The sequence below is a fragment of the Hippoglossus stenolepis genome, chromosome 16 (assembly GCF_022539355.2).
Source record: "Hippoglossus stenolepis isolate QCI-W04-F060 chromosome 16, HSTE1.2, whole genome shotgun sequence".
Lineage (NCBI taxonomy): Eukaryota > Metazoa > Chordata > Actinopteri > Pleuronectiformes > Pleuronectidae > Hippoglossus > Hippoglossus stenolepis.
The window spans coordinates 14,738,847-14,763,658 of record NC_061498.1 but is presented as its reverse complement, the minus strand read 5'-3'; the positions used below and the strand labels follow the sequence as shown (position 1 = coordinate 14,763,658).

Genomic DNA, 24,812 nt, shown 5'->3' with positions numbered 1-24,812 from the left:
GACAGTTGTCTGCCGGTGTGATGTTACAACCAGTCCCTGTGCCTGACTCATTCATCCACATCAGGTACTGATATCATAAGACAGCACATATCAGATGTACCAGAACCAGAAGTATGACAAGTTTGATCAATCACACCGTCTTTAAAAGTGTATGACATTGGCCTGAGTACTGGTGGTGAATAAATGTTGCAATCTGCTGAATCTGGGCCAAATTATAACAATAAATCATCATTTAAGTGTTTTTTTTAATAAATTCTGATTTAGTAAAACAGCTGTTTATACACCAGCCTCCACTGAACGGTGCCCAGAGGAGCGATTGATTATAAACAGAAACATTAATAAATACTTGTTACACTATTATGTGCATACAGCTACATTATAGTGGGTTTGAAACCATTTATTAAATGTTACATTAAAGTAGGAAATTAAAAAAATGGTACTTTCCACTAGTTCTTGACTATTTCCTCTATGTCATTCAACAGTTAAGAGCTAATTTCCCTCTGCTTGTCAAGTGTGGCTGTATTCCAGCTTTCTTTCTGCAGTTTCCCGACATCGCATATGTAAACTAGAACGTCAGAGAGAGAGAGAGAGAGAGAGAGAGAGAGAGAGAGAGAGAGAGAGAGAGAGAGAGGCCTCTCTGGGGTCATGTGTTCAGCTTTGTTATGACACCATGGTAATCATAAATGCCATTTCAGAAACCTAGTAAGTCACCATGCAGGGTCCTTCACTGTTGAGATCACTTCTTTTTCGAACCAACATGACACAGAGCAATAAAGTTTGAAAACAGTAGACAGGCCGGTGCCTTTAATTCTATTTTCTTTGTTGATAACTTAGGAATTCACTTGCTACAACTGCAAGACGACATATATCATATTACTTCACCTATATATCACCTCTTTGCTGTTTTTTGGGGCCAGTTACTCTCTGCTACTGAAGACAGGAATGTGGACGGGTCATGGATCAGCCCTTTCACAACGATCAACACCCTCTCCTCCGCCCCTCATCCCCCCCACTTGCACCAAACCACCGCCCGGGCCCGGAAAAAGAACTTTGTGTTGCGTAACAACTGCTGGGAAGTGACATTTAAATAAGCTGTCATCAGGAAAGACACATGGAGTGGGAGGAAGGGAGAGAGGGTCGATTGCAGGATAAAGCCCCTGGCCTGTCAGGAAATGGTAAATAAAGCTAAAAAAATATATAGTGAGAGTGCAAGTTTGACTAAGTCAGTTTTTGTCTTGTTTTGTGACAGATGGGTGAATTTGGGAGGACACAGAGGAGCCTCCTACACAGGTCGACTGACACAAAGTGCTTGCTTAGCAGTTCAGTAGAAACTGAGGGAAAGTTAACTTTCTATCGAGTCCTGTATGGATTCTTGCACAATCCTTAGCTTGACTCTGGCGTTTTACTCTGGCTCCACAACGCAGCACTGGTACTGTGTCTGCGTGCAGTGTTAAAACAAGTTGCTCAGCAGAGTCTCTCTCTTGCACAACAACAACAACATGGATCTGACCACCAAACACCATAATCACCTTCCATCGTGGATCCCGTTCCGGTCCCGATGGGACGGTCAGATGCCGGACAGGCTGCACCAGGCCAGGAATTGTGCTATGTCTGTGGATCAGCGTGTGAGCCAGCCATGGGTTACGCAGGCGGCAGGCCACGTGAGTGCATAGTAACAGACTGAAGAAGACCCTTGTTTTCCTCTTGAAAGGAATGCCACAGCCACAGTTCCTATTGAATTATTTATTATGATTTTACTTAGCAAATCCTAATTGATGCTTCAGACTTGTTACGAGCCACACAAAGTCGTCTGTTATTCTTTTTTCATTTGTGTTGAGTTACTGGAAACTCACAGGGAGGACGACACACCAACATGCGACATTGTACACACATCAGGCTTTAGACTGCAACTTTATTTCATCATGAACTGGACACTATAACACACACGCAAAGTGCCACCAGTTTAGAAACGTTTCACATTTTCAGCAACTTGCTGGAGGGAAACAAAAACACCCTCACATCACCTGAATGTCACACACACATTTTAAAAGTTCAACATACGGTACTTCCTTCATTGTACTTCCATCTGGTCTTTCTCTAAAGTCAACTCTGCAGACTTTAATTTGTTAAAAGTATTACTTATACCGAGCTATTTGTTTTTGTTTTGTGTTGCTACCAATCATGTGATTGAATGAAATGAGTGCTGATAATCATAGGACAAAATATAAAGAGGTTCTGCTCAAAGGAACGTCGCTACCCTGAAGCTTCACAACAGCTGAACAATAAACAGGCTGGGAACTTTTTGGTCGACAGAGGAAGAAAAAAACACACTCGCAGTAAACATGTCTGTAACATTCACCTGGAAATCTGCTGAAACCCTTTTAGATTTTGACCAGAGAACACATAATAAAACTCAAGCTGTGCAGTTGGGGGAGAAAACGAGAAATTCTTCAGCCTAAAACTTCCAAAGAGCAGCAGTAACACTGTATGAGGCACTTGAAGAAAGGAGCTATGCAATTCATCCAGGGTCTCAAGGGTTGATGACTACTGCCCCCTGCCTTGTGTCTGTTATTATTGCAGCCAGTAGATCTTAGGATCTGTCACTTCCACCTTCTCTATCGCTGTCATCGTCGGCTGCCCCGTTCATGGCCTCCACCCTGGCCAGCAGCAGCGGCAGGTTTATGCCAAGGCCTGTCTCGTCCTCGTCGGAGCTATCCCTGGGCGGATAGAATTGCTTTGCCTTTGCCAGGAAATCTTCGCCTATATCTAGATACAGGAGACGATCCTGTGAACGAGGAAACAAGGGAACCGTGAATGTCAGTATTTAGTTGGTTGGGTTCGATAAAGCATATCCAGTCGAGACGAATATTCTGCACTTTTAGCAGTTTTTAGCAGTTTCCTTTTTCCTTCCTCATTATATCCAATTCTCATATTTATTTATTTTTTTACACAGGGGCACGACCCCCAGTTCGGGAAACTACGAAGTGTAAAAAAAGCAAAGGTATAGCTAATACTGAAATATATAATAAAACATTAATCAGATGAACATTCTTTGTGTGAAACCAGAAGTTTTTCCTTCGATACATTTTGCTGGCAATTATTTTGTACTTAAATATTAACTGTAATTGTGTGTTTTTCTATTTTTCCTAACTTTTCCCAAAAGTTTTACATGAAGCAACATTTGCAAGTATTTTAAATTAAAAATAAGAGCTTCAAAAATAACTTTGAGGAAACTGACTTGTGATATGGTGAGTTTGTGGAGGGCCTATAACTGAATGATAATGGGCAGATTTAACAGCTGGAATAAGGTCCAGCCAGTTGAAGAGTAATGCCGAACTGAAGATCTCAGAATAAGACTCAGAAATCATTGAAGAAATAGCATTCATCTCTGATAATTAGTGAGGACACTTAAAATATTAATATTTCCTAATGGTGTTTGGCTAAGACTTTAATAACCACTTATGGCTGCAGAGGTCGCTGTTCCTCATCAGAAATTGACAACAGTGTTGCTTTAAGTAAACAGTGGGCTTCTTTAACATGAGTGGTGTAACCCACAAACACCCAAGGGTGCTTTTTTTTTTTACCATATATGCTCCAGCTCCAGAGAAGGGTCACTCATGTGTGAAATGCAAATGTGTTGGAAAGACATGCATGAAATGTTAATGTGGTTCCTTCTCTCACCAGGATAAAGAGATATCTCTCTGGGGGCGGGCCTTTGGTGTCGAAGAGGGCCGTCTCGGTGTTGAGCGAGTGGAGGAGGGCACGTGCTGCCGGAGCATTGCGCATGCGGTCACTGGACGTGCCGGCGGACACCGTCAGCAGCGAGTCTGCCTCCGCCATGAAACCTAGGTCGGGAAGATACCATCCATTTTTATTTTGAGGACTCTGCCTGTGGGTGGCGCTGCACCTCACCGCTCACCTGTCCAATCTTACCTAGATCCTCCAGAATTGTCCTCCACTTGTCTCTGACCTCTCGCCGGGTGTCTCTCATGGCCTCAATGTCGCAGCTCAGACGACGGTAGCCCTACAAAATGTAGAAAGGACAAGGCTTTTAAAAACTAGGTTGCTGGATTCTTATGTCATTTCTAGTCCACTTCCTTGTGGTTTCATAAATGGAGCATTATTCTCCTGACTCACATGTGTGATGATTCATCATGAAAATGTTTCTGTCTTTGGACCTAGTGTGAACAAATTCAGCCTGTGTTTTCCAGCACACAGCATCGCCCGAGGCTGTTTTCCACTGCTGTGTTTCTTTTTACCCGCCCTTAGGTCAATGAGTGTGAATAAAGCCTTTACAGACTCTTGTCCAGAAAGGCCTCCCTCACGTACCGTGGATCCCATGCGGGTCTTGGTCCTGGCCTGCAGCAGGCCGTAAAGGACCCGGTCGTCATCCCTCTCTGAGTGGCTGGGGTCTCCTGGCTCACTCCACAGGTTGGTCTCCTCTTCACGACGCTTCTGGACCTCACGGTTAAAATACTCCAGTGGGTCCTGACTGTGTGGGATCGAACGCACAAGGTTACAGGTATTACACACACAGAATGAAATGAGAGAGACGCACACAGAATGAAATGAGAGAGACACACACACACACACACACACACCAGGAGGCAACCTTCTATAAATGAAGGTGAAATGAAAACAATGACAAAACAAGTGCATACAAGTAATACAAGTCCTATGCTGGTCTGTCTAATGGCTCTTACGGTACTAATGGCTGCTTCTCATCCTCATCATCTTCATCGCCGGCACAACAGCAGCAGCAGAACTTCTTAAAGGTAGAACCCATCGGAACAGAGTAAGTGAGTAGCAGGTGTTCACAGTGTCAGATAATCCAGAGGGAAGTTGTTTCACAAGGGAGTTTCCCGTGTTGAGTCTGGTCTGATGTGTCTGAGCGGAGCTCCACAATGCTGCCGTCCCCGAAGACGATCTGAAGAAATGCTGCTCTGAAGAGATTCCGTAGAAAGGGGAGCGTATTCACAGCCTGGATGATGAAAAAAATGGCAATGTAAGAAAATATGTCATGTCATCCACTAGAACTAATCTTATGAATCACAGAAGACAAATTATCAGAAAGTAATAAAAAAGTTACAAAAGGTCAGTGATCCCCCAACCCTACCTAATTTTCAGTTTCCCATTTTCAGGGACCCCGCCCGCGTTCTCCACATTCAGTCGAGGTTGGTCCTCCAGATCATCGGCCAGAGCCTGTCCGGGTAGTGACGCTCAGGCAGAAGGCAGCCCAGGGACTGGTGCTTCTCATCAGCCTTACATGGAGGACAATGAGAGCAGTGAGGCGCTCACTCTCTCATCGATTCAAAAACATATTCACACACCAATAGCCTCAGAAGACAGTCACAGCACAATCATGTGAGCGGCTGCATCTCTTCTACTTAGCATTGTGTTTTGCCCTGAGGGCAAACCATCTCCTCTTCAATAGGCCCAATGACTTGCTCTGTATTTAATCTACCATGGCTGTATTGATTCAAGGATTATTTAATTTCATTGTATGTGGTAACCGAGAATCCATTTACAAGTGGTTGAAAAATAGTCTTTTTATAGAGTTCTTTGCGGGCTGAACATTTTATACACTTTATTTAATTTTAAAATGTCAGAGAGAAAACGCAGGTTTCTGGTGAAGGAATCTGAGCGAACATTGGGACTAGATGTGACGGGTTGTTGTGGCCATTTTGCAAAGGTAAGTCACGCATGTGACATAGGCTCAAGTCACACGGTCCAATTGTTTATGACACAAACAACCCGGGGCCCAGTGCTGGGAAATGTGGGTGGAGATATCACAGTTTCTACTTGTTAAAAAAGGACTCATGACACTATGACCTTCTCACAATGTGTGTGTGTGTGTGTGTGTGTGTGGTAGTTGAAACTAGAATTACGGCTTTGTGGTTGTGGGCTACCGCCAACCAGTCAAGCTGCAGAAACTATGGTTGATCTCTGCTTCTGTTCCTGAGTCATAATGTTGAACAATGGCCAGGAAAGAGTCTCTGTGGAACATTTTGCCACAGTGAAGTTGACCTTTGACCCACTAAATACATGTCATCATTTAACTATAACAAATATGGTAAACATACTTAGCATATGTTGCTTGACCTTTCAAGCAACATATTTCTTTTTGAGTCAAAGTGGATGTTTGTTTGGTTTAAATTTCCTGTCATATTGCGTTTACAAGACGAACAGACAACAGCTTAGCTTACAGCAGAAAATCAATGCAGCGAGATGTTTTTTAATGATCCACAGGTTATATGTGTAAGTTAAAGGAGGCAGAACTTAATCATGACTTTGTGTATTTTATTAAACATCAGACACTGGTTAAGACTCAATAAAAACTGTTGGACTGTCGGTTTAAATTAACATGTTGGATGAATGATCTATGATAAATTACATTCAAAAACTATTAAAAAGAAAGACACAAACTTGAGTAATGTAAGCATGTTTCATGTGAATATGGCATACATCGACATGACAGAGTAAAGCAAAAGAAAAAGCGTGAAGGACGTGAGGGGAGAGTGATAAAAAGGCACCAGAACACTGATATCGTTAAAGCATTTCATTTAACATTCCTTCCATGTGATAAATAGCTAAAACTGAAAAATCTCAATTACCACACGCTTTGGACAAGGACTCGTTTCAGATGGTGGACACAGCTTCCGAGTCAGAAGGTGACCGTGTTGTGCTCATCACGGTTCGTTAACACCCATAAAATATGCTCCTTCAAAAGGAAGTTTCCTGCTCTGCTCACTCTGGTTCAACTCCGCAGTGATTTGGACCTATGACCAGGTTTTCTGAAATTATAAAAAGATTTTCTGAGGTCCATCATAACACTGAGATACAGATGTTTGAAGCAAAACTAACATGCAATAATCATAATGTAAGAAGTGATAGAAAAACTGTGCCTGAGGGGAGACCAGTACTAATGTCAGCACATTCAGAACTTTTGATGACATAAATGAACTCAGCTTTTTTTTTTACCACAAGGCCACTTGAGGTTAATGGGACAAAAGTACAGCTTGAGAGCGTGTACAGCATCACGATGTGTGAGCACCATCATCTAGTATTAATCGAGCTTGATAATGCATTTGCATCACATACTAACAGCCTCCTGGTTTGACTTCAAATGACAAAGTGCATCACAAAAGCAGTATTGAGAAACCCTCAGTAATAGCTGATTAGATTTAAGTTGATTAGATAACAAGTCTTTGCACTTGAAGAAAGGTAGCTGTCAAACTAAAGCTGCTTTCAGACATGCACTGGACCTCTGACATTTTCCAGAAATCTTCTGGAGGGGCTGCATGTGAGAAGGCGACTGCCTGAGCCAGTTGTGGCAGACATTTCTACAACTTTTCCTAAAAGCCACAAAGCAAAATGTCAGAGCGAGCCCGTGTGACAATGCATGTCGAGCGATAGGGCGTGTTGAAGATGTTTTTAACACGCCACGAATGCAAAACTGAAATAAAGAAAAGACAAATAACCCAAATATCTCAGCATGAAAAAGAGGTGCCATTCACAGAGAACGCCGACAAAAATGTAACAAACAAGATTTGAGAGCTGTTAAGTGATTTGGTGTCAATGTGCTGTAAACAAAAACACGTAATTTCCACAGCGGAATATACACATCACGTCCTGCCAGCTGCATTCTCTACCCAGGCGCCCCCCCCTCGCCTGAACGCTCCAGAGTTTTCTGGTTTTGAGAAAGTGCCTGACAGTCTCCTGCTACATTCTTCATATGTAAAAGGCAAACTCTGGAAAACGTCCCAACTCAAATTTCATATCTGAAAACGGCCTTAGAGGCTTTCACTGGGTGGGTAAGTGGCGTCTTCTTCTAGTGGTGCTCTCTTAAACATATATCACAGTGTTTCTTCAAATGACACGTTTCTTGAAGGTGTGACTGAAGTGTGTGTTCGTTTTAGGACTGGCGCACCAGAGAAACATTTATAACATTGCAGTGAAAACACACAAAAAAAAAAGCAGCAAATCAATGGCTAACAGTGTGCGCAGGAAGATAAGGCTCAGTCACGCCATTGCATCAGTTTCATTTTGAAACACGTCAGACGGTGAGAATCACACCCATCTCCATCCAGGTCTTCTTGTGTGAGTGATGCTTTCAGAAAACGGCTCTCCTCGTACAGCGAGGGGCCAAATAACATCAGGTCTTCTCAAAAATATGTACGTGATCACACTAGAAAAAACAACAACATTGTTGAGCTTCGATAAAGAAGAACATCGTCTTTGAAAACCAAATTACTCCTCTTCTCATGTGACTGAAATGTGGTGAATGCGTGGTCACATGTCTCACATCTCCTATGCTTCCAGCTGCAGTCTTTCCAGTTACTATGGCACATCCCTTCAGCTCAAATGCGTCACAAGAGCACCGCTATGCCCATTGTACGTGTTCCGCTGATTTTAATATACGTATACAAAAGCCCAGTAGTGATACCTCCCAACCAGCTGTGGCACAGTCCGGTGTCTCTCCTGTTTTAAGTGTGGTGGTGGGAGCGGAGAGAGGGCCGCAGGTCAGCGATACGTTGGCGTAAATGGGACATGAATTCAAACATGGTGGCGGCCAAACTCTGGTGGATGAGGTAGCGGGGCAGACGACCCTGAGGAGACAAAACAAGCCCAAAAAAGTACGTTTCAATTGTTCTCCCCACTCACATTACATTCATGAATGCATTCGGTTTATTTCTCAAATCTTTAATTTTTCTTTGGCTCCTCGTTTTGTGGAATTTATATACTTATAATTTATTTATTTCTGTAAATCTAGTATAAGCAGTTATATGATTAAGTTGTTTTTCTGCATCCACTATTTGCAGCTTCAGCAACCCATTTTCTTAAAACAGACAAATCCAATTTGACTTCTCTTTAATCAGACGGACGACTCGCACTCGACATAAACATGAAGAAATGCTACAGTTTTTGCAGGGTGCACATTTTCACCTTCAAGTCCGTGTTGAGGACCCAGATGAAGGTGCAGACTGACGGGTTACTGCTGGATTTGAGGACCACAAATCCTCCAGGACCGTTCTCCCCCCTGAGGCCAGCAATAAGAAGACAAGAGATGTTAAAGAAAAATAACCAAACGCAACTGGAGTTTTATTAAATTGATCTACTGCATCGGTGACAAGTTGCCTGGACAGAGGCATGTTCTGACCTGACGTAGCGACCACATGGGGGCTTGGCGTCGTGGTCAGTTGCCATACCCGCAGACAGGTAGCAGTCTCGTTTGCGTTCCACCCGTCGAACGTTAACAAAGTCCCTAAGCGAAGAAGAATCAGTCAGTGGACACAAGGGACGTATTGTATCCGGCTGTATGCTGAGCTGACATACCTGGCAGACACAACTCCCCCCGCTGCTCCAGCAGAGACGTCATATGATATAAGTGTGTTGTCGTCAACCCTCTGGAGGATCTGAGGAGAAGGAAGGAAGCAGTGTTAAAAATGATGATGAAAAATACTCAAATAGACACAAAGACGATTTAAAAACAGGTCACCTGGCAGGCGGAAACTGTTTTGTTCCACTGGACCATCTTCTCTGGCTGAAGAATCACCTCCTGATACACCAGCTCAGCAGGACACTGCATGAAAGCCTGGACAATGACAACAAAACAGATCAAAAGACAGCATGTCAACATCAATAAGGAAATGTTGGTCACGCTTTAAAAAAAAAGAAAAGAAAATACAGTGGAAATCATGTGATAAAAACTACAAGTGATAACATCAATTGTCCTCCAGCCCAGTTTTCAATATTTCTGTCAGAACTCAAATAAATCCAGCCACTGACGCTGGTTTTCTGGCGAAGTCTCCTCTTTGTTGATCCCCAGAGGATGAGGTTATCACTATGGATTTCTAAAATCAAATTTTAGCCTGTGAAGGCCATTTTTAAACCACCTCTCATGTGTGTTCATGATCAGTATCCTGGTGGAAAATCATATTGTCCCAAGACAAACTGCACTCGTGGACAACTGTTTGGTGAGATGAACTCAGGGACAGAGAAACAGAAAACCACCGGAGCCCATTCCAAACAGAATGTATGCGTGTTGCAGAACGTCTAAAGCAGCCACACTGTCCGCGTGAGCCACGCATGCTTTTCTAGAGAGTCTGAGTCCTGGCCATTTTCTCCGTATGTGGTTCACAGCAAAATACAAAGTAAAAAAAATATCTATCTCATAGTCTATCAGTTGAATATATCACATAAATATAAACATACAAAATAGATTACAAAAATATATATTATAGTATAAATAAATATATTCAAAATCAATATTTCCAAAAGTTCCTGTTCCAAAGTGAGAACACTCTAGCATTTCTGTTGACTGAATCCATGTATTTGTTATAAAAAGGTTTTTAGTATGAAATAATTGCAGGACTGGAAGATCCACGGCTTCGTGGTGTTCAGTCGTGGTATTTAGTTGGGAACATAAGCTACTTTAATTCGAGGAAATAAAAAAAGTCACAACAGGAACCTCATTTAACAGCTCCGCAGCAGACACGCTGCCTGTGAACTACAGGGGCACGCGAGACGCAGCAGATCAGCGACGCAGCGTCACGTGCTGTACACACACACTCAGTGTGGCCGAGGCATTAGAGTCGAACATTCTTGACCTTAAATACTGCAACTTCAAGCGTCATATCATTGCTCTTGCAATAATGAATGTGGCTTTATTATAGGTTAGTCAGTTGAGTGACCCCGTTGCCACTCAAAATAAATCCCCACGGTTGCTGATTGATTGTTTAGATGCGTGCAAAAATTACGAAATGTCCGGTTTCCAAAACAAAGGCGATTTATTACCTACAATCGACAGGGTTTCCACAAAAAAAAGTTTCTCTGTCAAAAGTCTATTTTCCAAAAACCTAGACAAAAGAACATTCATTTCACAGCCATTACCACACGCATCTAAACAAACAATCAATCAGCAACCATGGTGGCTTATTTTTATTGGCAACAGGGGCACTACAGTAAGTCAAAAACTAGTAAGTAACTACCAACTACTCTAGTATCTGTTGCAGATATGTTTTTGAATAACCAAAAGAGATTTTCCGATTTTCTTTTTCTGAGAACTTATTTTCTGGAGGGGCTGTATCTGAGAACGCATTTGTTTGAGTCATTTGCTCCAGACATTTTCCTGAACTTTTCCTGCCAGCCACCAGCCCGCGCTTGTTGATGATATTTCTCTGAATGAAGTTATACGTGTCCAGTGTCAAACCGGAGCACTGACTTCAAACAGCCTTTAGTTATGGAGCATCGTGTAACATTGTGAATTCCTCTATGAGAAATCACACATGCTAAATGAACTCCTTTGTAACGGGTTCCTTTGGTAAAATCTGATTTAACACCCATTTGTCTTGATCACTCCACCACGGTGCCCTCTAGAGGTTGGCCATGTACATGCATGTCCATGCCTGCACAGTGTACATATTTAGTTCTGAGTGTTATAGAGGAATGTGACAGCCTGATCCGCTCATTAATGTGGCAGTAGTAAAACAGAAAAACGTTATGGAGGCACAACGTATATTTATGGCATGTCTTAACAGGATGAATATGCACAGCTCTGTGGGTCCCCTCTGACTGCTGGAGTTGAGGTTCTCATGGGACAAAGTTTCACAATGAAGACACAAAGAACTGCCGTACCTTGAGAATGAAAGTCTTTCCATGGAAGGGAATCTCCAGGGTGTAGACAGAGTCTCCCATGTCCTGACACGAGGAAAGACAGTTAGTGTCATAAGGCTTTTGCTTTCGTTTCAAGGAGAATGAAGTTAAAGGACAACTCACTCCCTCAAAATACAGAACTATATCTTTGGTGAGGACTTAAAAATCACGGGTTTGGCATTCTTATGATTACTACATTTAGAGGAACAACATTTCTGTGGTGAACAATGTTTTACAGTAAATTTGGGAATAGATCTGGTTGCTAACATATCTAGTTTGCCTGAAAAAATATGCTAACAACTGCATATTTCTGGCAGAAAGTTCTAGTTTTGGATTCGTCCATTTTTCACTCTTATTGCTTCTCCTGAAACAAGCTACAGAACAGGATGTGGAAAAAAACCATTAATGTTCCATACTGATTGATTCTAGATATTTGAGGTCAATACAGATTGAGAATATAAAATCTAATAATATTTTCAACATAAATCTTAATTTGGATCCTGTAGATTTGTTATTTTAAGAACCATAACAAAGATGCATAATAATCTGGAGAATTCACAGTAGTGAAAGCTTTCTGGTTGTCAAACTATATCAAACCAAGTCATTTTTAAAATTCTCAGACTTTCCACTTCCATGGTGATGTCGATAAATATTAATGTTACTATGCTCTGTTGTCCATATCCCCTTGGCTATTGGTGGCTTCTGCTCAATATTCTATCACTGTTCCTTTCACGCTACAGGATTCAAAAATAATACTGGAGACTCCTTACCAGTCAGTAAAATTAAGATTACGTCTTAATCTGTTCAAACCAGCCATAAATCAGAAATTCCCCCACAACTGTCTGTCTGCCCAATTATCCTCTAGTGTGAAGCCAGCATAAGAGATAAGAAACTGGACTTTACACCTCACAGCCCCTGGTATTAAAACCATATGTTAATGCTAGGTGTAAAAGAATGCGATTGGATCAGACCACATTTGGGGGTTGTTCAATCCTGCATTATGGTTGGATCTTGATCAGCTCATCAATGTAAAGACTGGCAGATGGCATGTCAATATTCATAGGAGGAGAGAAGACGTGTATCTTTTGGATAAATCAAATATGACGAAGCAAATTTAAACACACACATTGTTTTTTTCAAATTTCCAGCCATCCTCCTGGGCTAGGATCTGTTCGACCACCGACAAGGCCTCGCGACCCTGTCTGACGTACTCCTTCTCCTGCAAGGTGAAGAAAGAGAGAATGACCGTCATCATCAGGTAAAGAAAAGCGAGAGTATAAAAAGTTCTCACACTGACACAAGTACCTGAGTGGTGACAGCTCTACGCCCAAGACCCTCCTCATCCAGATCCTCTTCAGAGCCTGCAGACACGAGTTCAGGGTCACAACTCAAAACGGGAAACATACAAGCTGGAATAAAGCAGACTGTTCTTGAGGCTGATGTAAGAGTAACTCATATACAAGCTCAAGTCACCTGCGACGGATTCAGGTGGGGAGTAGAACTGTCCGTCTGAAACGGCACGGGGGTAGATCATGGGAGCCCGTTCACAGGCCGCGTTCACCGCTGCTAGGTAGGCTGAGGTTTAAAAAAAAAAGAAGAATAAGAGTGAAAACAGTTAAATAGGAGAAATAGATTTTTGTTGAGTTGTGCTCGAACTTGTCCGGCTCCCACCTCTTTCGTCGTCTGCCTCCTGCGTGAGCACTTTGAAGTCAAGAAACCAGGTCTCCAGCCAGGCCACCACAAAAGAGGTGATGGGCAAAACGTAGCCAAAGGCATTCTGGGACAGCAGCTGTGTAGAGACAGAAACTATGTCATCCCGAGGCTGCACAGCATTAGAAAGGACAAGAAGTGCTATGATGACTTCCATAGCGGAACGGGGAGTTGCTTCTTTGTGTTAGTTTACTTGCAAATAAATAGTACATAGAGCTATAAAACTATATTTCACAGAAAAGATGGAACACAATAGAACAACAGTTATCCCAAGATCACGAGAGAAAACATTACTGGCATAAAGCAGAAGTGAAAACGTTGAAGTTGTCATTGCACCACACACACACACACACACACACACACACACACACACACACACACACACACACACACACACACACACACACACACACACACACACACACACACACACACACACACACACACACACACACACACACACACACACACACACACACACACGTAGAAGTGTCACACTCACATTAGATACGATGACCTTTACGACGAGGAAGACGGTGGTCACTAAAGTGGTAATCTGTGGAGGAAGAAAGAGATGACTGTGAAGTGTGATTTATGTCGAGCGGTGAGAAAATGGGATTTTACAGTATTTCTTCTCTGTGCGTGACTAAGCTCACTTACCGCAATTACCCACCAGTGCTTTAACCGAAATGCAGCGTAACCCACTTGTAGACACAGGAAACGAAAGATGGCGAGAAGCTGAGACAAGCAGGAGGAAGAGGAAAAGATAAAAAGGGACAATCACATGTTGCAGAAATGTTGACTTTATCAACATTTTCTCCTCTTGTGTGTGTGAATGCAGACATGTGACCAAGCTTGTCATCTCATGCAGATACTAACCCCTCGGGCTACATGATAATATAAGCATCTGTTCGCTACAACTGGTCATTCAGGGGAGACCGCTTTGAGAACCTGATCAGCTCTACACACAAATGAGTATCAATAACAATGCCAGTATTGTAAACTGAAGTCCAGTTATGTGTACACAGACGTGCACTGGCCCACTTACAAAGATGTCGAAGAAGGAAGACCGGAAGTTATAGCGGATAACTTCATTTCCTAAACTGGTCCAGATGTTGTTGGTGATCTGCGGAAGAATAGAGGGAGGAGAATCCAAATCAGAGTCAAACCGAGTCTTAACCATGGTGGCCACCAAAGTCAGGGCTTACGTTCAACTCAATAATCCAGAGAAGCGATATGAAGAGCAGGTCGAACGTCACAAAGAGACAGAAGGTGCGGCGGACGTCAGAGATGACCTTGCGCTCAGCAGGTGGTACAAACAGGTACGGGGACGGGATGGACATGGATGTAGAGTAGGAGGCGTTCAGGGAGGCGATGGCTGGGAGACTGGCCCCGAGCTCCCCGTACTCGCCACCCGGCATTCCTGCGGTGAGACAGGAAACTCCCCCTGCAACGAGCGACAGATAAAATCGGTGGGCTGTGTTGGATATATTTAGCAACACTGTCCTTCTGTACAAACCAAAAATTAGGAGAACATGTAAAAACGTGGCTAAAAAACAGCTTAAATCATAATAAACCCACTGAAAGTTGAAAGGAACTCCCTCCCTTCCAGTGTGCTGTGCTACAGTGGAGCCTGAACAATAGAAAACATATCATAGGTTTCTTGACTGATAACATTTATGTTCTGAATATTAAGGCATATTTTCTGATCATCAAAACATTTTCTAGATAAAAAATAAGAGCCAAAAAGATGGACTGAAGCTCAGATATTAGGACAATTAAACTATTCCGTGATTATGCAATAATGCATCACTGTCTTTCCGTTTATTTTGATGAACTTGCACTACTCACACGCTTCTGCTTCTGCTTCTCCCTGTGTGTGTGTGTGTGTTTTCAAAGTTAGAAACAGATAAGAGCAGCGAACACTTCTCTCGCTGCAGTCTCATGACATCCACACCTCACCACAGGCCATTTTCACCAGGCTTAATATCCAGAAATACACACAATTCTTCTTTTTTTAACATTTTGATAATAATTCTGTAAAACACGTTTTCCAGAATTCTTCTTTTTTTAACATTTTGAATTCTGTAAAACACGTTTTCCATTTTTTTACCACAACATCACTTTTGATTTGCAACATTACTTTAGATCTTCCCTCCTCAATCCATTTATTTCTAAAGACCCATCGTGCCTGATCACACTTTGTTCTCTGTGCAATGCTACCATTTTTTACTTTATCCAGATATTCTATGCTTTTATTGATTCACTGATATCTTCTTATTTATGTCGGAGTTTTCATTCAGGGTTTCTGCAGGTTTAAACAAGTAGAACTTAAGACTTTTTAGTGAATAAAATCCAAGACCTACATCAAGTATGAAAAATATGAAGGAATATCAAGATGTTACAAACTACGCCACCAAAACATTTCTCTTAAAGAAGTGTTTAACGAACATTAACATAATTAAGACCTGCCTATTAGTTTTTTTAAAGTAGCACATAATAATTTGACATAATTAGGACTTTTTAAGGCTTAAAGATCAGATGATGATATTTTAAACTTGCAGAAACCCTGTCATTTGATCACCCTACCATTTTTATTTTATTCAAATCAATCGGATGGATGGGATCAATATCAAGTTAAGAAAAAATTGAATGAGATTAATATCTCTTGTACGTTTGGAGGTCTTCTGCACAATTTAGGTTACCAACTACCAGTAGATGTTAGCAGGTGTTAGGGACATAACTTCAGTTGTGCACCTTAGCGTTCTTAAAGGGATAGTTCACTGAAAAATGAGAATTCACTCATCTACTCACCACGATGCCGATGGAGGGGTGAAGTGTTTGATTCCACAAAACACTTCTGGAGTCTCAGGGATAAACTTTGTTAGAGCAGGATCCAATACAATTGAAGTCAATGGTGTCCTCTTCTTCAGACGTAATAAAACAACAGAAAAAACATAACATGCCTCCATACTGCTTGTGTGGTGTCAAAACAAGGCCATTTACACTGTGTTTTTGGCCTAAAAGTCAACCGGAAGTGGCTAAGGTAGCGGACTTAGCTACACAATGGTGTGTTCAGGTCCATGAATGCACCTGTAGGAAGATATCATTTAGGCTAAAAACTTGGGATAAATGACCTTGTTTCGAGTCGAATATAAATGTCGGGGCTTGCGGACACATGTATGACACCACAGGAGCAGTATTGAGGCATGTTATGTTTTTTCTGTTGTCTTATTACGTCTGAAGTCTAGGTCACCATTGACTTCAATTGTATTGAATTCGGCTGCTGCAAAGTTTACTTCTGAGACTCCAGAAGTGTTTTGTGGACTCAAACACTTCACCCCTCCATCGGCATAGTGGGGAGTAGATAATGAATGAACTTTCAGTTGTCAGTGAACTATCCCTTCAAGTGTTTTGGCCTTGTAATCAATGATACAGGCTGAACTTGAGGGTAAGCTGAGTCTGAAGGTAAATCTGACTGGCTACTGGCTTGTCTGGCAGCACTATGAAAGCCATGTGGCTCAGTAGATCAGACATCATTGCCTCTATGACTTTTTAAACTAAACGCTGTCCCATTTTAGAACATAGGACAAGATGGAGAATATCCCTTGTACGTTTTTACGGCGCTCATTAACAGAAACAACAGAAACACAGCAGCTGCTTCACTCATTACGTCCAAGAAAAGTGACAAGCGGCAGAAACTTTTCAAGTTAAATCAAATGAACCTTGCACCCTAACAGATCACAAGCGATACTTCTACTCTGTTATACAGAATATCTTGTATCCTCTGAGCAAATAAATACATAGCAAATACACATCTATGGCTGTCAAGGGGTTCGACCTACGGTGCAGGACTGGATCTAACTAGAAACACTGTTTTCTTTCAGCCTGATAGAACTCTTCAGTATATTTCAGTTGAAGGATACTTGCTCCATAACATCAGATTCCTGGCACAATAACAAGCCTGACTGTTGTTGACCCAGTGAATCCAGACCAGTCGCTGTGTTTCTTCACAATAAACTTAATGGCATATGGCATCATGGTTCATCTCCAGATTATTTATTTACCTCGCAAAAAAAACTACACCCCCCGTGTGACATTGTAGAAACGTTTATAATTCATGTTAAAAACAGAAGAATCAAATATTGGTAAATGTAGTTTCAGACCCCCCCACTACACTCTTCTCCCTTCACTTCGTCTGGTAAACAAACTAAGTGACGCTGCTCGCCTCTCAGCTAACGGGCTAATTCACGTCGGCTAATGGAGACACACACGGAAGACAAACAGGAAATATTCACCGAAGTCGCTGCCACACTCTTGTTTGTATCTCCTGTCAACAGACGCGGGCGAGACGAAAGCAGAAAACGACGAACTGACAGGGCCAGGGTAGCTAGCTGCCTCGGTTAGCTTCCACCGGCTAACTCATCTTCCCTTTCTGTGCAAGTTAGTTTCACTCGCTAACTGTGAGGCTGCCCCGTGAAAACAAGGGAACACGGACAGTATTTTAGAAACTGACATCTGCTGGTCACGCTCGAAAATGACGGCGAGAAGCAGGACGTGTAGTTAACTTAACTCCGCGTTACAGAATATCTAATAAAAAGCTACATTTCAGACATTAAAACTCACACGAGTTACCGGATCATCATCCTCGCTCAGCAAGTCTTCCGGGTCTGCGCTGTCAAAGACGAAGAATCTCAACAAGATGAATCACTGCCGCTCTTCAACAGGGCGAAAACGACATCACCTCGCTCCCAGTGGCCCCAGTGGGTACCTACATCCCCTTTCGTGTTCATGTAAGTGTGGGTTAGGTGGAGGACGGAGAAAGAAAAGCAAAAACAGAGGAGGGAATCAGTCACCGTTTAAAAAAATGCATGGGGTAGGATGCCAACTATAACAATTAAACCAAGAACAAAACCATTCTTCTAAAATGAGTAAAATAGTGAGTAAAATAAGGGCCAGGATAAATACAATTAAAAAACTTGTTATAGTAAAAGGTTAGAAATGTTTTACTTAGGTGACGTTTTATTTATTCAAAATATGTCTTACAGAGAGATTCCAAAGAGGATAAGGAGTCCACCAGACGGATCTCATTAGGGAGACTGTTCCAATGAGTCGGGGTCCTAAAGGAAAAGGGTCTCGGTCCTCAGCTGTGGAATGAGGCCTTCACTGAGGACCTCCGGTTACGAACTAATCTGAAATTCATTAGGTGCAAGTTTAGAGCGGTCAACCATAAAATCTTAAAATCAATTCTAAACTTGACTGGGAACCGATGAAGAGAAGCTGAAATCTTTGTAATATGCTCTTTAAGTGGTTTTGGTGAGTCAGTCTGGCTGCTGATGAAAATAAATTTAAAAATCCGATTATACAATTCATTGCCGGAATGTTTTGCAATAAATATTTACAAAGAAAAGCAGAAACATTATTGTGATGGGTTTATTTTGATGACATTTTCCCTATATGCTGTCTGATATACTGTATCTCATGCACATAAAGCGTACAAACCATGACGGGCTATAAAATAATCTTCAGCTCTCGAGACCAGCGAACAAGACAAGAGCACAGGACCCCGTTCGTACCTTAAGGATTCATTCTGGTTCCACATGTGTAATTGTTCTGAGATACTGAAACCTTGAAACAGGAAAGTTGAACACGTTCACACTTTATTATACAGGATGCAACTCTTAGCTGATCTCCAGATAGGAGCCACACTGATGCCTATATAACTATTGTCTCATGAATCTTATTTTCCCTTCTGTCCCTTCTCGTTTTCTTTTCCTCATATTTCTTCTCTTCTGTCTGACAATCCCCTCATTCACTGTGCTGTCCTAACACATTCCAGACAGATTTTGGTTCCTGGGTGTCTGATGGTGCAATGACAACAGTGCGGCCGAGGAGTTGATCCTCTTCCCGTTCGTCTGCTTTTTTCCGTCACATTTTTCAGGACCTTTCGGGACACGTCTTGTGTGTAGTGAAGCAGCAGACACGACCTGTTGAAGAAAAACTCTTTCAATCAGATACAACGGGTTAGTCACACAGCCACGCTGCTGAAACATTAGCAGGGTTTCATTTAAGTAACTCTGCTTTGCAAAGTTCGTTACAATTCAAAATCAATTGATAAAAGCACATCCAGGGGACTTGTTTAAGGGGCATAAATCAATAAACAATAAATATGAGAAAAATGTCAATAAAAAGAAATCATGGTAAAGAAAAGGAAGTCACACAATTTCTTATAGCTGTGTTTGACAAGGCCCAACAGTCTCCTTACGAAAACACATTTAAATTCACTAGATTCAGATTTTTATTTGTATCTGCACCAAATTTAGCACACATATTAATATCAGTCCCCTGAATGTGCTTGCTTTTTCTCATCAAGATTCATTGATTACTCTCTGAGAAATTGTTTAAAATGTTAAAAAGACCCTTTATATCTATAAAGATAGATTTCATGGAGAATCTTTGTGTAGTCAGCTAACAAACAAATGCGGATGATCAATTATTAAATTATTAAATTATTGGCGTCCATGACAGCCCATCCTAAATTGTAATTGCACCATCAGCACAGCAGATGGTGGATTTGTCTCTTTTATCACCAACACAACACAATGCAACCTCAGTATGGATGATACTAGTGCAGCTCTCCCAGGTGCAGCTCCCTGTTCATACCAACAGAGCCTATTGTGTGATGGCATGTTACATAACTGGATCCGAGGAGGAGAGGAGCGAGGAGTCGAGGGAGGTGCTGAGGGACGTGCCCATCTCCCCTCCCTCATTCGTGCCCCTCAACAGAATTATCAGGACACCTGCTCCAACGGCACAAAGCCTCTCTGTGATCCAGATTAATGGACAGTTTCACCTCTTACAGTGATGGTTGTCCCTGAAATCCCCTGTGAAGGTATCAGCTTATTACCTGCCGCAGCTCCCGGCAGGTGGAGAGAATTAGGTGCAGTGAAAGAGAGAGGGGTTTCTGGAGTGGACTCTAACGGGGATATTTGTTTGATTAGATTTTTTCATTTCCTGTTTTTAGCCATACTTAATTCAGGATGCACACTCAGGTTGCGTTTGGTTTTTATAGTTTAAACTGAGGGGTGGTCTGAGGGGCCTGACATAGCCACTGTCACATGGTACAAGATGGCCCCCTTTCTGAGCAGATAGAATTACACACTTCTTCCCAATCTGTTTCTGGGGCTGGTTCAGTGTCTACAGTGTATCTGTGTGTGTGTGTGTGTGTGTGTGTTTGTGTGGTCTGTACAATGCCCATGTCACATATTTTGTACAGCATGTCCCCTGCACTTGCAGATAAAGTTATTATCAAACTCTGTGTTCTCTTTGTTCAACGATTTAATGACGTGCTGGAACAAGCACATACAAACACAGCGAAGCCCGATGAAAATAGCAGCAGAAGCACGTGGAACTACAAATAGATGGGTTCCAGCCATATCTGTAAATACACAAAGCAGCAACACGAGTAGAGCAAGTGACATATTAGAGGTAATTGGAGGAACAAACAAACACAGACACGGTCCCAGGGGGATTCAAACCCACAAACATTTTGTAGAGTGGCTCCTACATAACATTACAAGATATTAACTATTAATGAAGTTAATAAGGGGCATTGGAAACATCACACTGAGGTGCACACAAGCGTCTTTCTATTCAAGTAATTTACTTCATTTATCCGTTTAATATACTGAAGACATTTATTTTCCAGCTAAAGCGATTTATTGTACCTGTGAGTGGCTCTGCAACAGGTCACTTTGTTGATAAGACAAACTGTCCTGGGAAGTTTTACAATGACGCATCAGAGTTTGTAGATTTGACAGCTGACGTCTCTGGTGATCGCAGGTAGAGGAAGACACGTAAAAACAGAAAAAACATGCAGTGTGATGACAAATTTAAACAAAGCAAGACAGTTGATGAAATAAAGCAATACAACTCAAAAAAGATGATTTAAAAGATGATGCTGAGGTAGCTTGTCTGAACGTGTGCTGTTTTATTTCCCATAATGCATTTTTGCCGTTGATCCCACATGTTTTCTGTGTCTATTTTGTGCTTTAATCTATTCTTTGTTTTTAAGTCTGTTTTTTATGTGTTGGTCTCTGCTTGAAAAATTATTAAACTTTTATATTTCATTTGCGCTCCATCTTGAACAGGAAACAGACTCCGTACCTCAATTGGAACGTCATGGTTAGATAAAGGATAAATAAAAAGATTAAAAAACAAATTTTCACAGTTACCAGCATATCCAGATTTCAGGACGACCCGCAGTTTCACATTTGACTCTAATCTGACCCTGACTGCTCTGGTATAGCTAAAGATGATGAGCAGACGGGACATGTCGGCCCCCCCAGGGAGTAAATATTGTTGGATTTCCCAGAGAACCGAATTTGTTGTCTGAATTTTAAACAATCGGATTTGCTGATGCCCTAAATCAGATTTTCTGGTGCTCTAATCCAGCGGCTATGCATATTCAGTGCGGTCTTTCTGTTTTTACTGAACTTTCGGTGAAATACAATTGATGATTCCAGTCTCTTGTATTAGTAATACACATGCTAAAATCTTTTACTGCAAATTATTATAATTATTCTAATGTGCAGCAAACCAAATTTAATTGATACAGGTTTCGTTTGTCTCTGTGTTTTCTGTTCCAGCAACGTCTGAGGACCTTTCATGAATAAATGTGATTAAGCCCCAGATTTTTTCTTTTCTTTTTATTATTTTTTCTTTGTAGTTATCTGCGTTTACTTTGCCCAGTAAATTCTCAAACTGAGCCTGAAAGACGCATTTTATTCTGCCAGAGAATTGTGATTATTCTTGGAGATTAAATGCCTCTTCTTCTCCGATCTCAGCTGATCCTCCTGTTTCTGTTTACCATGCCAGACTTTGCACTTCAGCCTGCGTTTGACTATTTTAATGTTCTCTCTAGTTTTATCTTGGCTTGTCCTCGAAGATTTGTTCATCGGGATTGTGGAACGAACTCTTTTTGGTTTATTACAATAAGTTATACAAGGACAAGTTGAATCGACAATAGAAGAAACTTTAACATCCAAACCTGGAAATTGCAAACAGACGCCGGGCCCTGGTCAGCACATGACGATACAAAAGCGACATAGTTTGGAAATTCTGAGAAAATGCCAAGTGGCAGCACATATTTCCTCAAAGAGAAACGCAAGACCCGCAGGAAATGATGTTTGATGTCTGCTTGTGCGGCTGAAATGTTGTGTAAGTGTACTGCAGGGCAATCTGACGTCAGTGTGAGGTGTGGCAAAACAGAGCTCACCTTTTCACAACAACCTGACATGATGCTCAGAGGTGACGCAAGTCAGAAGCAGACATGACGGCCTCAGGGCCTCTGCCAGGGCCTGTGTGCGTTGTTATTGTTGTGTGTGTGTGTGTGTGTGTGTGTCCTGTCTTGTGTTGTGATGCAGTTTCCTGTTTGGGTGGAGCTGGAGGCCATCAGTGAAGTGGAGGCAGCTGGCCACTGCTCATCCTGGCATTTGGATGAGCTCCCTCCTCTGAGTTTTAATTCTTGTATTATTAATTTATTCTCTCTTTTTGTTGGACTGGCATTTAGCTCCTGCCTGCCCTATTAGTTGAATTAGCAATTTTTGTTGTTTAAGTTAAAGGAGAATTACTACTTTGTTAAATAAAATCTCTTTGTTTTAACCATCGCGTGTCTTCATTTATTTGCTGTGGTCTCAGAGACAGGCCATAATATGGAACTGACTTTCAATCAGAGAGGGCAGCAAAATATCATTGAAGTATTTATTGGCATAATCTGGACTTAAAGTTCCCAAAATGACTGGCGTTGAGGGACAGGTGTCTTTTTATCCTCATGGATATTATATCAACTCACTGTCATTGGGTTTCTTGCCTTAGTGCTTTAGCATATGTGAAAAACCCAAAATATTTCCCACCAGTGTTCCAGTGTTTAATGGTTTTACCTCTGTCACAAATTTAAAACTAAGTTTCTGACTGAAACATTAAAAATCTTTTCCACTTGCCTGTCCTGTTTGACTGCCGGTAGATGAAAGAAGATGGGACTTCAGGTAGCATACAAGAAGCATAGATGGGATCCACTCCATGATGCGGCACTTCTGGTCGTATTGTGGCCCAGACAAAATGGAAGGGAAACTGAAGTTGCCCACTTGTAAAATTGCAAATATCCCCAAAACAATTGTGCTCCAGGCAAAGTGTAATCTGGATGTGAACCTAAAGTGGCCCAAATAGCACAAAACAAATTTGGGCCACCTTTGGTTGACATGCGGTATTGCTAAGGCTTACTTGTGGCCCAGATCTGGCAAACAGGAGTGGACCAGACTACAGCACCATCATGCCACGCGGCATGTGGGCCGGATGGCAGTGTGACCGTGTGGGCCAAATCTGGGCCAAAGCAATTTTGCTCTGTGTGTGTCTTCCTGGTGCTGACCTGACACCAGCCGATCAGCTCTTTGTCATGGCGTTAGTACACAGAGTGACCACAAACCAAACAAGTGTGTTTGTACAGAGATCAGGTTGTGAATATGCAATATATTTGTTTAGATGGAGAACAAAAGCCCTGGGGTGCACCTATGTTAATTATATCCTGCTCAGACACGGTGCCTTCAATGCTAAATGAGGCTTCTCTGATTCTTAACAAAAGGCTTAAATAAAAGATCACAGGACAAAACGTTCTCAGCCATGTTTCATAAAAGGATAGAAGTGTAGTGAGTCGCCCTCTTGAACAGAGCCTATTACACATTCCTCCTGAAACGTTGCACAACTCCGGCCCGAACACACTTCACCTTACACAACCTCACTGGATCGAGATCAAATGGCAGCGAGTGAGTGAAAACGGTTTAATTTCTCCAGACTAAGCACTCTGTGTTTTGTTTTGTCATAAAACCAAAACCACAACCTTTCAGGGCTCATGTTTTCTGACAGGCGCAATAATAAGCCCCCACCTGCAGGCATGTGGGGGCGGCACTTCACTTCGCCTTGCTTTGGACAGAAGTGGCTTTGTAGCAGAGTCAAACACCCAGACTAACCCTCGTCCACCCCCGCAATGGAAAGGGTGAATAAATAACACGTTGGCATGTTCAGCTCGCTCCGTCTGGCGGGATAAACACACTGTTGTTGAATGTGTTTCTGGACTCACGCGGTTGTGCTCAACCTTGACCTTCTTCTCTTTTTCTGCCCACGAAGCCCCTCCAGCCACCTACACTCTTCCCCTTCCACCTCCTCCTCCTCTACATCCACCGCAGATATCTCCTTCATTCCAGCCCGTGCCAAAGCTCAACTCTGCCCCGAGGCCAAATCCACATGCTCTCCGCCGTCCAAATCCCTCTGCCATGTGCAGGGCGAAAATAACAGCGAGGCCCTGAAAATACAGCTGGAGCTGCCCCTCTCTCTCACTTTAACATCCCCATCAACAACCTGCCTCCTCTCTCTCTCCACATCCAACACCACTT

General features: G+C 42.1%; 2 protein-coding genes and 2 long non-coding RNA genes across 7 annotated transcripts; 1 reads left to right on the top strand and 3 right to left on the bottom strand.

Moving 5' to 3' along the window:
* Positions 1 to 818: 818 nt before the first annotated feature.
* Positions 819 to 5,281, top strand: LOC118123327. Of its 2 annotated transcripts, XR_004698571.2 has the most exons (5): positions 819 to 1,175; positions 1,250 to 1,661; positions 3,685 to 4,522; positions 4,755 to 5,005; positions 5,142 to 5,281. It is a non-coding gene; the product is annotated as an uncharacterized LOC118123327 (long non-coding RNA). The 2 variants fall into 2 exon arrangements; XR_004698569.2 differs by having other exon boundaries at positions 820 to 1,175; positions 3,685 to 5,005.
* On the bottom strand, positions 1,896 to 4,842 carry mreg (melanoregulin). Its single transcript, XM_035180670.2, has 5 exons — positions 4,704 to 4,842; positions 4,330 to 4,492; positions 3,934 to 4,024; positions 3,682 to 3,845; positions 1,896 to 2,785 (listed from the first exon to the last, which is right to left on the bottom strand). The coding sequence occupies exons 1-5, from the start codon at positions 4,784 to 4,786 to the stop codon at positions 2,591 to 2,593; spliced, it is 696 nt and encodes a 231-aa protein (XP_035036561.1). The 5' UTR covers positions 4,787 to 4,842; the 3' UTR covers positions 1,896 to 2,590.
* A 998-nt stretch (positions 5,282 to 6,279) lies between the features above and the next one.
* stard3 (StAR-related lipid transfer (START) domain containing 3) lies at positions 6,280 to 18,138 on the bottom strand. Of its 3 annotated transcripts, none has more exons than XM_035180825.2 (15): positions 17,992 to 18,138; positions 14,574 to 14,812; positions 14,414 to 14,491; positions 14,026 to 14,103; positions 13,868 to 13,921; positions 13,327 to 13,444; positions 13,129 to 13,230; positions 12,961 to 13,016; positions 12,782 to 12,874; positions 11,638 to 11,700; positions 9,500 to 9,595; positions 9,337 to 9,416; positions 9,161 to 9,265; positions 8,947 to 9,040; positions 6,280 to 8,609 (listed from the first exon to the last, which is right to left on the bottom strand). In XM_035180825.2, exons 2-15 carry the CDS (start codon positions 14,784 to 14,786, stop codon positions 8,487 to 8,489), a joined length of 1,353 nt encoding a protein of 450 aa, XP_035036716.2. In that variant the 5' UTR covers positions 14,787 to 14,812; positions 17,992 to 18,138; the 3' UTR covers positions 6,280 to 8,486. The 3 variants fall into 3 exon arrangements, with proteins under 3 accessions (XP_035036716.2, XP_035036717.2, XP_035036720.2); XM_035180826.2 differs by lacking the exon at positions 17,992 to 18,138 and adding an exon at positions 17,664 to 17,985; XM_035180829.2 differs by lacking the exon at positions 17,992 to 18,138 and adding an exon at positions 14,947 to 15,200.
* A 690-nt stretch (positions 18,139 to 18,828) lies between these two features.
* LOC118123666 lies at positions 18,829 to 22,727 on the bottom strand. The gene is made up of 3 exons (XR_004698617.2): positions 22,643 to 22,727; positions 21,093 to 21,194; positions 18,829 to 19,352 (listed from the first exon to the last, which is right to left on the bottom strand). It is a non-coding gene; the product is annotated as an uncharacterized LOC118123666 (long non-coding RNA).
* Between the last annotated feature and the right edge of the window lie 2,085 nt (positions 22,728 to 24,812).

Coding starts and splice junctions, on each gene's coding strand:
- mreg (XM_035180670.2), bottom strand. CDS start 4,786: ATGGGTTCTACCTTTAAGAAGTTCTGCTGCTGCTGTTGTGCCGGCGAT. Junction 4,025..4,329: donor AGACCCGCATGGGATCCACG/GTACGTGAGGGA, acceptor TACATTTTGTAG/GGCTACCGTCGTCTGAGCTG. Junction 3,846..3,933: donor GACAATTCTGGAGGATCTAG/GTAAGATTGGAC, acceptor TTCCCGACCTAG/GTTTCATGGCGGAGGCAGAC.
- stard3 (XM_035180825.2), bottom strand. CDS start 14,786: ATGCCGGGTGGCGAGTACGGGGAGCTCGGGGCCAGTCTCCCAGCCATC. Junction 14,492..14,573: donor TCTGGATTATTGAGTTGAAC/GTAAGCCCTGAC, acceptor ATTCTTCCGCAG/ATCACCAACAACATCTGGAC. Junction 9,417..9,499: donor AAACAGTTTCCGCCTGCCAG/GTGACCTGTTTT, acceptor CCTTCTCCTCAG/ATCCTCCAGAGGGTTGACGA.